This window comes from Suricata suricatta, chromosome 5 (assembly GCF_006229205.1).
Source record: "Suricata suricatta isolate VVHF042 chromosome 5, meerkat_22Aug2017_6uvM2_HiC, whole genome shotgun sequence".
NCBI classification, from domain to species: Eukaryota; Metazoa; Chordata; class Mammalia; order Carnivora; family Herpestidae; genus Suricata; species Suricata suricatta.
In genome coordinates, this window is record NC_043704.1 from 152,728,700 (window position 1) to 152,738,213 (window position 9,514).

At 60.0% G+C, this 9,514-nt stretch overlaps 1 protein-coding gene across 1 annotated transcript in view; it reads left to right on the forward strand.

Annotated features, from left to right (window-relative positions):
• The first annotated feature begins 6 nt into the window (after positions 1-6).
• Positions 7-9,514, forward strand: part of CSRNP1 (cysteine and serine rich nuclear protein 1) — an 11,831-nt gene continuing 2,323 nt past the window's right edge. Inside the window, 4 exon segments of the mRNA XM_029940536.1 lie at positions 7-111; positions 6,147-6,384; positions 8,679-8,938; positions 9,373-9,514. The exon segment at positions 9,373-9,514 is cut by the window's right edge and continues 174 nt beyond it. Of these exon segments, the coding sequence (XP_029796396.1) occupies positions 6,171-6,384; positions 8,679-8,938; positions 9,373-9,514 (616 nt within the window). The 5' untranslated portion in view covers positions 7-111; positions 6,147-6,170.

A 9,514-nucleotide genomic window follows, 5' to 3' on the forward strand; every position in this document is an offset into this window, starting at 1 on the left:
CGGCTGGGCAGACTGCTGCCCGGCGGAGCGCACGCGGGGTCGTGGCACGCGGGGCGTCCCCGGCCGGGACGCGGGTCTCATCGGTGCCCTTGGCGAGCGTCCAGATCGCAGGTGAGCACCGAGAAGCCGCGGGCCGGGCTGTCTGGAACCTTGGGGAGGGGGCGTCCCGCGCGGGGGGCTGCGCCCCTCCGGTTCCTGGCCTCTTGTCCTCCGCTTCCCTGAGCGGGGCACCGGGGCGGGGGCGGCCGGGACGACCCGGCCCGGCCCCTGACTGCGCGCCTGGCCGGCGTCCGGGGAGAGGAGGCGGGGAGGCGAGAGTGGCAGGTTTTCCGCTCCCCTCCCCCGCGCCGCCGAGGGTACCCCGAGAAGTCGCGGCGCCCCGAGCTCAGCGCGGGTGACGGTCGAGTCAAGGTCGGCGCGGGTGGCTAGGTGACGGGGTGCGCGCGTCCACGGGCGAGTTTCCTTTTGACCCAGTTGCCTGGGAACTTTTTAGAAGTTCCTCGCGTGGCCAGAGCAGGTGACATTTGTCGCCTTCCTTCTCGGGCTCCCCCCGGGGGCGGGCGCCAGGGCTGCGGCGCGTGCCGAGCCCGGCGCCCCCGGCCAGCAGGGGTCAGGGAGGGAGTGGAGGGAAGAGCCAGAAGGAGTGAGGCTCCGTGAGTCACGGACCCCGGGGGGAGGGAGGCGGAGGGAGGAGGGATTGTGTCGTGCGCTCACCTGTTTGTCAGTCACCGTCACACGCGGAGGCCACCGCTGTGAGTCACGGGCGCAGCCCCGCCGGACACCCGCGGGCACACGTAGGCGCGCTCCTACGCACTTCTCCGTTCCCCAGCACGGCCTTCCTCCGGGTCCTCAGTTTCTCCCCCCTCCCCCGGAGGGCCCCTCCCCCCCGCAGGCACGCACCCTTGGATGCCCGAGCCACAGCAGCCGTCACACACTTAGTCACTCCTGCTCCCTGGCACAGTCACACGCGTGGCCCACACTCCTGACACTGGAGGAGCCCGCCCCGGCCCCGCGGCCCACTCCGCACCTCCGCTCCTCGGCCTCACAGCCATCGGGACGGGGCCTCCTCCGCTCGCCCCCGGGCCCTTGCCATCACAGACCTCTGCCACCTCCGCGTCCAGAGTTTTGCAGGTCTGGTGCCGTTTCTCCTCCGCCCTCGCTGTCCTGTCCTCTCTCACCTACCCCGGGCACCGGCCCAGCTCGTCACACCCCCTCCGATCCGGGAGGGAGCCGTCTTTTTAAAATGCAAATCTGGCTTTGTCAACTCCCTACTTCAACCCTGCTGCAGCTTCCTGTGCCCTGGGGCTAAAGCCTGCCGGCCGCCCGGCTCCCGGGACCTGCCGCGGGACGCCCCTCCCCCTCCCCACCCGGGCCCTCCCGCCCTGGCCGTGCCCCCCTTGGAGCTCTTCCTACCTCCTCTGCTCCGAGCGACTGTTCTTACCCTCAGCTCCCCTGCCTCTGGCCTGGCGCCCCAGCACTCACCTCCGTTTTGTAACGACACATTCCTTGCCACCAGATTCAAAAGCTGGAAGACTGCAGCTAGTGTAGGTCTTGCTCTCTCCCTGTGTGCCCAAGTGCCTGGCACAGTGCTTGACATAGTATAGGAGCTCGGTAAATAGGTGTTGAATGAATGAATGAGAAGGAAGGAGGCCTCGCTGGGGGAGGAAGTGGTTGCTGTCAGGTGCGGTTTCTCTTCTGAAGGAGCAGTTGCCTTCTGTAGCCAGCCAACATTTGGCACCTGCCCAGTGCCAGGCCCAGGAGGCCAAGGCTGAGGAACTGTGCCCTCCCCCCCAGATCACTTTCAGAGGGGTGGGGGGAGGGCTGTGTAAGGCTTCCTGTCCATCCTGTCTGTGCTGCCCAGGTTGTCTTTCTGGCCCGTCCTGGTGAGGGCCAGAGGGACTCCAGATGCCTTCTCCTTGTCGCAGGAAGTCGTACCTGAGAGTCTGGGGTTGTGTGACCTCCGGTGTTAGGGGTTCTGGCCTGCCTGAGGCCTGGGGCTCTGAGGTTAAAGGACACATACTTCAGATTCCCAGAGGAGGACCCTCTCCCCGAACGGCTGTGGCCGGGGGGCTGGGGTGCTGGGACTGCTGAGTGGCACAGAGAAGTTGATGTGACTTCCCAGAGGCCCTGAGACATTCCCCTGACCCCCACGAGCCTTTGTTGGCCTGGTGCCCAGGCTGAGGTGGCCTTCCCTGGAATCACACTGTGTGGCCTGAATGTGTAGGTAGTTGTGGGTAGTAGAGTGGGGAAGCGTCACCCCTTCATCCGAGCTCTCAGCTCCGGTGTGTGGTGACAGGAGGCTGTCCTGGCTCTCCGCGCCCAGGCAGGTCCCGGAAGAAGCCTGGCTCTCTCGGAGTCAGGGCCAGGGCCTGTCGGGGGCTCCTCCGGGGGTGTGGTCTGTCTGAGTCAGCTCCTGGGAACCGCTTCTCCTTCCGCCAGGACCCGAGGAGGGGGCTGTGTTCACCCTGGGAACAGTGCCATGGTTGGGATCCTGATTCCTGGGGAGCTGCTGAGGGCCCCTCCCCCCCCCTCTGACTCACTGTCTGACACTTTTCTTGGACTCTTTCAGTATCTTTCATTCCTTTTTCTGACTTGGCCTGTCCTTGTCTCTGGCTGAGTCTCATCTCCTGCCTCTGCCTCTCTTCTGCCTCTGGATTCCCAGCGCGGACAGGGCCGCACAGAGATCCCAGGGCTGTTCCCCCTCCCTCCACCCCAGAGGAGCGGCAGGGCAGAGAACGGGGGCTTTACGGGTCTGCACATCCTGCCTGCACATCCTGCCGGGGTGGGGGGTTCACCGCTGGGAGCTCACCTGTGTCCCTGTTTCTTTGTCTGCAGCCTTGGAGCGTCCAACCCCCTCACCTTGAGTTCCAGTTCTGTAGACAGGCCTGAGGCAGAGCCGGGCGTCCTGCTTAAACCTGCTTCCCTGATATCTGTTTGTTTGCTTCTGAGGTGCCTGTACTGGCACCTGTCTGCAGCCCGTGCTTCTAAGTCCCTTCTGTGGCTCAACCCTCTGGCACAGGCTGGGGGATGGGCATGGCACCCCCCACCCCCCAGCTAACTGACAGGACCAGGAGATCACACAGAGCAGTCACCCCCCAGAGGTCCGCCCCTGCTAGTCCGCAGGTGCCTTCTCTATGCCAGACTGCTCTAGGCTTGGGCACAGTAATGGCCAGGCGGAGAGGAGGGCGCAGCAGTGACCAGAATAGGGGAATCTCGGGGCCCGTGGGAGCCCAGAGAGGCGTGTAGTCAGGAGTGAGGGGTGGAGGTTTCAGGGAGGCCCTCTTGGAAATGCCTATTAAAGGAGAGAGAGTGAGGCTGGGTTCCAGCTTGTGCAAAGGCCAGGAGGCGGGCAGGTCATGGCAATTAGGGGAACTGCAAGTTCAGCGGGAATATGGTGGGGGGGGGGGTGGAAAGGCAGCCGCCAGGCCTGCTTCAGCCTCCCGTGGAATTCTAGGCTTGATTCGAAGGGCCAGCTTTCCTGAGCATGGGGCTGGGGGAGGGGGGCAGGGAGCCACTGGGCTTAGGAGGACCACTCTGGCTGGTGGGGGATGGGAGGAGCAGAGGCGAGGTGGGGGCATGGAGTGGTGGCAGTGGGGACAGAGGCATAGGGTAATACACTATTAAGGTTGAAGGAGATGTACAAAAAAATGCATAAAGCAGACGAATCCAACGTGTACATACAGCTAGATGAGTTTTTAGGTTTATACGTTCATGGGTTCACTAGCTAGGTCAACACAGAACATCTCAAGAGCCCCCCCTCCCCATGACTGTCCCTAGTGCATCCCCCCATCCCCCTATTCTGACTTGTAGCATCACTGACTGGGTTTGCCTTTCCTTGAACTTGGTTCCCATGTGTTCTCGTGTCTGGCTGCTCTCATCCCCCGTGACATCACCGAGACTCACACGTGTGCATGGAGGAGCTCGCTTCTCTTGCCGTGTAGACTGGCATGTTCACTAGGCACTTACCGCTGCTAAGAACTTGACACGTCCGGATTCCTGTAACCCCCCCAGCCCTCTGAGGCTTTGAGGCAAAGGACCAGAGAAACGGAGAGCCCACGGACCTTGACCCATTGCGCAGGCCAGTCACAGCCAAGCGAGGGCTCCAGTGCAGGCAGCCTGGTTCTGGAGCCAAGGTTGTTAGCGCTGTGCTGCGGGCCCCCTGCCCCGGCGCCTCCCGGGTCCGTGCCTGGCCTTGCGGGCGGTGAGTGAGCCGGGGTGCGCCCGGTGCGCTCACAGGGCTGGGTGCCTGGATGTGGCTGCAGGGGGAGGGAGGGAGGGCTTGAGGATGGCTGCAGGCTTCTGGCTTGAGTAACTGGGTGGGTGGCAGTGCCGTTACTAAGATAGGGAACACAGGAAGAGGAACAGATGGCGGGGGGGTGGGGAACGGGTTCGATGTGGGGCCTATGGAATTCTGTGTTTCTAAGGGACAGCCAGGCGGAGATAAAAAGTGGGCATTTGGTTTTGGCGGGGGTGGGCCTTGGGCTTGGGCATGTGATTAGGCATTCAGCACCCTGTAGGCAGCATCTGGAGTTTGGGGGAAGGATGGGGTCTCCCAGCGGGGCCGGCAGGGGCAGGCCGTGGGGGTGTGCCCTGCCTGCGTGCGTGCGTCTCTGCGTGTCCAGGGTCTGCACATGTGTATACGTGTGCGCCCGGTCATGAGTCCCCCATCTCCTGCCTGCAGGTCAGCTGGGAGCTGGCTTGTTTTTGTCTGTGGTTTTGGGGGGAGGGTGCCAGTCCTCAGAAACTACCCGCCGAGAAGCCCCCGGAAGCACCTGTGCGTCCTCTTAACCCGGGGCAGTGTGAAAGGTTAGCAAGGAGGGGGGTTCTCTGACTTCTGCCTGTAGGGGCGGCCGGCCCTGGGACAAGTTTTATCCAGTAAGTCCGCAGCCCGCACACCCTCTGGGTCTGGGATCCAGACACTGTGGCAGGCTTGGCAGAAGGGGACAGGGGCCTTTAGAGAGGCCACCTGAGTAGGGGAGATGGCCAGCCTGCTGGTTGGTTTTTCCTGTTTTCATTTCCTGTGATGGCAGTGGGGGAGGGGCTCCCAGCTCTGGGGCCTCTGCTTTGTTTCCCCTTCCTCCTGGTGACCTCCTGGGGCCCAGGGCTGAGTGCTAGGACAGGGCAAGGTAGTTCAGTCCTTCCGGGATTCCTGAGGCACCCCCTTCCCCGAAGCCAGCCAGGCGTGGGAGGGCTGCGACCCTCAAGAGGGGAGGCCACAGGAAGGCGTGGGACCTCAGGTGGCCCACGTCACCAGGCTACAAACAGGAGAGACTGGAGCACCATCCTGACCGGTCGGTTTCACCAAGAGTTGTGCTGTTTTCTTTTTTATTTTAAGGGGAAAAAAATAATTTCCCTAGGAAGTTAATTCAAACAAACGGAGTTAGATATTGGAGTAGTGGCATCATGTAGACGGATTTTCAGACTCAGACAGGAGTTGTTAGAGGACAGAGAGGCACAGCCAGGCCTGGAGGCAGGGGACTTCTGTGGGGCGGGGGTTTCTGAGGGAAAGTCTGAGCGGCTCCGTCTCGTGGAGGAGGGGCTCTGGAAAGTCCTGGGTCTGGGAATCGGGGCCAGTGTCAAAGCCAGCCTGCTTTCCGGAGTGCCCTGGTCAGCCTGGCCCAGGGGGAGGGAGTGTGAGTGTGTGCGCGGGGTGTGTAAGCATGTGTGTGTGCAGGGTGGTGTGTCGGGGGTGCGCTGGGGGAGGAGGAGAAGGGGGAGGAGGAGGGAGCCACCCCAGGGCTGTGCGGCTGCGGCAGACGGCCTCACACACACAAAGGCACACAGATGCGAGCCGTGTGAATCAGCCAGCCAGTGAGTCAGCCCCCAGGACTCCCGTCGGGGAGGGAGCGAGCCTGCGCGGAGGTCTGCGGGTCCGTCTGGGGCCCTGGTGTAGGCGTGTGTGTAGGTGGGCTGTAGGGGGTGGTGGGGAAGGTGCCTGCTGGTGTCCCGGGAAGGTGGTGCTGGGGGCCCGCAAGCGCCAGGGGCAGGGTTGGGCTCCTGCCTGTGGAGGGAGGCCCCCTGCACCCAGGGTCAAGGGCACGGCCTGGGACCCCTTGCAGGGGACGGGGAGCGTGGAGTGAGGCTGGAGCACCGCCGCCTGGCCTCCCTCGGGCCTCCGGCTGAGAGCTCTCTCCTTTCCGTTCCAGGCTGGCCGTGCCCCCGCCGCCACCATGACTGGGCCGCTCAAGAGGAAGTTTGACCAGCTGGATGAGGACTCGTCCTCACTGTGCTCCTCCTCCTCCTCCCTGTCGTCCTCGGGCCGCCGTTCTCGCTCCTGCTCCCCGAGCTCTTCCGTCTCCCTGGCCTGGGACTCCGACGAGGAGGGCCCCTGGGATCAGATACCTCTGCCCGACCGTGACTGCTGTGGCCCCCAGAGTTTCACCCGTGAGTGTCTCCCCCACCCCCAGGGAACCACCACACCCCTTCTTCCTTCCTGGGGATGAATATTGGGAGGCCCCGGCAAAGCCGTTCTGGCCCCTGGAGGTCGTGTCCCCGCGCCTTGGGCTCCCCACCTTGTCCACGTCCCGTAATACAGTGCTTACTCAGGAATGTCCCCTGTCCAGGGCCGGCTAGAGTCACCTTTGACCTCAGGACTCCGGTATAAGTCACTCCGGGCAGGACGGAGCTCCTCAGAGTGGCCCTGGGGCCTCTGGCTGCAGCTCCTCCCTTCTGTTCCAGATTCGTTTCTCCAGCCCGCACACCCTGTCCTACCTCCCGAACCACCGCGGGCCCACGCCCCACACTCCTGCACCGTGGGGCCTGTCGGGCCGGTCCCTCTCCTGTCCCGTCAAAATGCTGTCTGGCCTTGCCTGAACATAGTGGAAAGGTTTTTTTCCCTAGTTTTTTTTTTTTTTTTTTTTAAGTTTATTTATTTTTGAGAGAGACACACAGAGCATGAGTGGGGGCGGATAGCAGAGAGAGAGAGGGAGATGCAGAATCTGAAGCAGGCTCCAGGCTCCGAGCTGTCAGCCCAGAGCCCGACATGGGGCTCAAACCTATGGACTATGAGATCATGACCTGAGCTGAAGTCAGATGCTCAACTGACTGAGCGAGCCAGGCGGCCCCCCAGGTATTTTTGATGTCAAACTACAAAGACAGCAGTATTCCTTCACCTTGTTTTCATTATTCTTGCCCCCAACCCCAAGGAACCCTTTTAGACATATTTTGTATTTTTAGATTGAGAGCAGGGGAGAGGGGCAGAGGGAGAGAGAGAGAACCTCAAGCAGGCTCCATGCTGAGCTCCGATGCGGAGCTTGATCTCATGACCATGAAATCATGACCTAGGCTGAAATCAAGAGTCAGACACTCAGCTGACTGAGCCAGCCAGGCACCCCCAGACAGATTTGGTTGGTGTCTTTGTGTATGGACTGTATGTACATCTTTATATTATGCCAGAAAAAGAGTGTGATTCGTAGCTCATAGAATCTAACAGTATGCTGACTAATCTACTGTAGGTTTATTCCGGAAATACAAGCATGGTTTAATATTATAAAATCCAGTCTTATAGTTTACAATGATGACTGTCAGAGAAGGAAAAATATGAGAGCCATTGTAGATGTCAGAGAACATGTGCTAAATGTACCGTTCCTTCTGGATAAGACCCTTGATAAGTAGGGATAAGTGGGTGCTACCTTAAATGATTTAAAAAATATGTCTCCACCCAGAAGCTGGCATTCTGATTAAGGAGGGAATATTGGAAGCAGTCAGTCTAACTAAAGAAAAAGACGAGGAGGCTGTCATCACTATTAATTAACATTGTTCAGTAAGTAATACTCAGGTAGCGGAGAGAATAAGAATTCTATATATTGGATTGAGACAGACAAAATAATATGTTCAGTTGAAATACATGAAGTTGGTAATATTCAACTGCTTTATGGTAATTGCCTATGGTTCAATATAATAAAAAGGAATTGTATACCAAATGTGTACAGAAGATACCAAATACAGAGCTTACTAATCAGTATACAATCCATAATTTAGAAAGGTAATCCCAAATAATAGCCTTTCTAAGCATGTTCCACAATGCAGAAGCTATTAAGGAAAAGATCAATATGTTTTTAATTATATAGCCTCAGAAGTTATTTTGTAAAACACCTCGAACAAAGATAAAAGACTAAAGGGGCGCCCGGGTGGCTATGTTGGCCAAGCATCCAACTTCAGCTCAGGTCATGATCTCAGGGTTCATGGGTTTGGGCTTCCCCCGCGCCCCCCCTTGGGCTCTGTGCAGACAGCTCAGAGCCTGGAGCCTGCTTCAGATTCTGTGGCTCCCTCTCTCTCTGCCCCTCCCCTGCTCATGCTCTGTCTCTCTGCATCTCTCAAAAATGAATAAACATTAAAAAAATTTAAACTGTTTGCACAGATTAGATGATTAATATCCCTAATGTCATATATAAAGAGTTCCCGCAAATCAATAATAAAAAACTACAGAATCTGACAAATTCTCTCATTTGGACTGGTATATAACAGTAAACCCTTGTTGACCTAGGCGTGGCATTCAAATGTACCAGCTCCAATCCCAGCCAGGCTGGCCCCATTTCTTCAGATCCATTCAGATCCACTGCTTTCTTCCGAGTAGGAGATCAGGGGAGCAGTGTGAGGAGAGGCAGCTCGTCATCCTCCCGGGTTATGCCTTCCCTCCCAGAGAATTAATGCCCTGCCTCTCCTTCCCTGCCTTCCAGCCCCCTCCATCCTCAGGAGGGCTCCGCGGAAGCGCCCGGGCCGCGTCACCTTCGACGGGATCACTGTCTTCTACTTCCCTCGGTGCCAGGGCTTCACCAGCGTGCCCAGCCGCGGGGGCTGCACTCTGGGCATGGCCCCTCGCCACAACGCCTGCCGCCGCTTCTCCTTGGCGGAGTTTGCACAGGAGCAGACCCGGGTGCGGCGGGAGAAACTGCGCCTGCGCTTGAAGGAGGAGCGGCTAGAGGCCCAGCGATGGAAGGTGGGAGACCAAGCGCTGAGCCTGGCCTTGGGGGCGGGGCCTCCGGGCGGGGCGGGGCATCGGGCTGGGGGCAGGGTCTCCTGATCTGTCCTGGGAGAGGCCCCTCCGGCCAGTGCTGTGCCATCAGGGCCTGTTTGCTCAGGGTTGGGGGCTCTGTGCCAGGAGCCACCCGACCTCATTGCAGGGCAGGGGGTGGACTTGATGTGACATTGGAAGTCAGTGTGTCCGGCTGGTTGGTGGTTGGGTGCGTTTGTCCATGAACCAGGAATGAGGGGAACAGGAACTCTCTCGGCAAATGCCCTGAAGGCAGTGCTCTCTGCAGTGCCTGGTGCCCACCCCCGAGGAAGCGTGTGGGGCCGGTTGTCGAGGGCCCGGGGCTGTGGGGGCGAGGACCCCGCCTGGCTCTGACGCGCTCCTCTCTCCCGTGGACGCAGCTCACGGAGGCTGGGATGCCCGAGACGGAGGCCGGCCTGCCGCTCACAGCGGACGCGATCGACGACGCCGCGGTGGAGGAGGACTTGGCCGCGGCCGAGGCGGGCGGCCGGCTGGAGGAAGTGACCTTCCTGCAGCCCCACC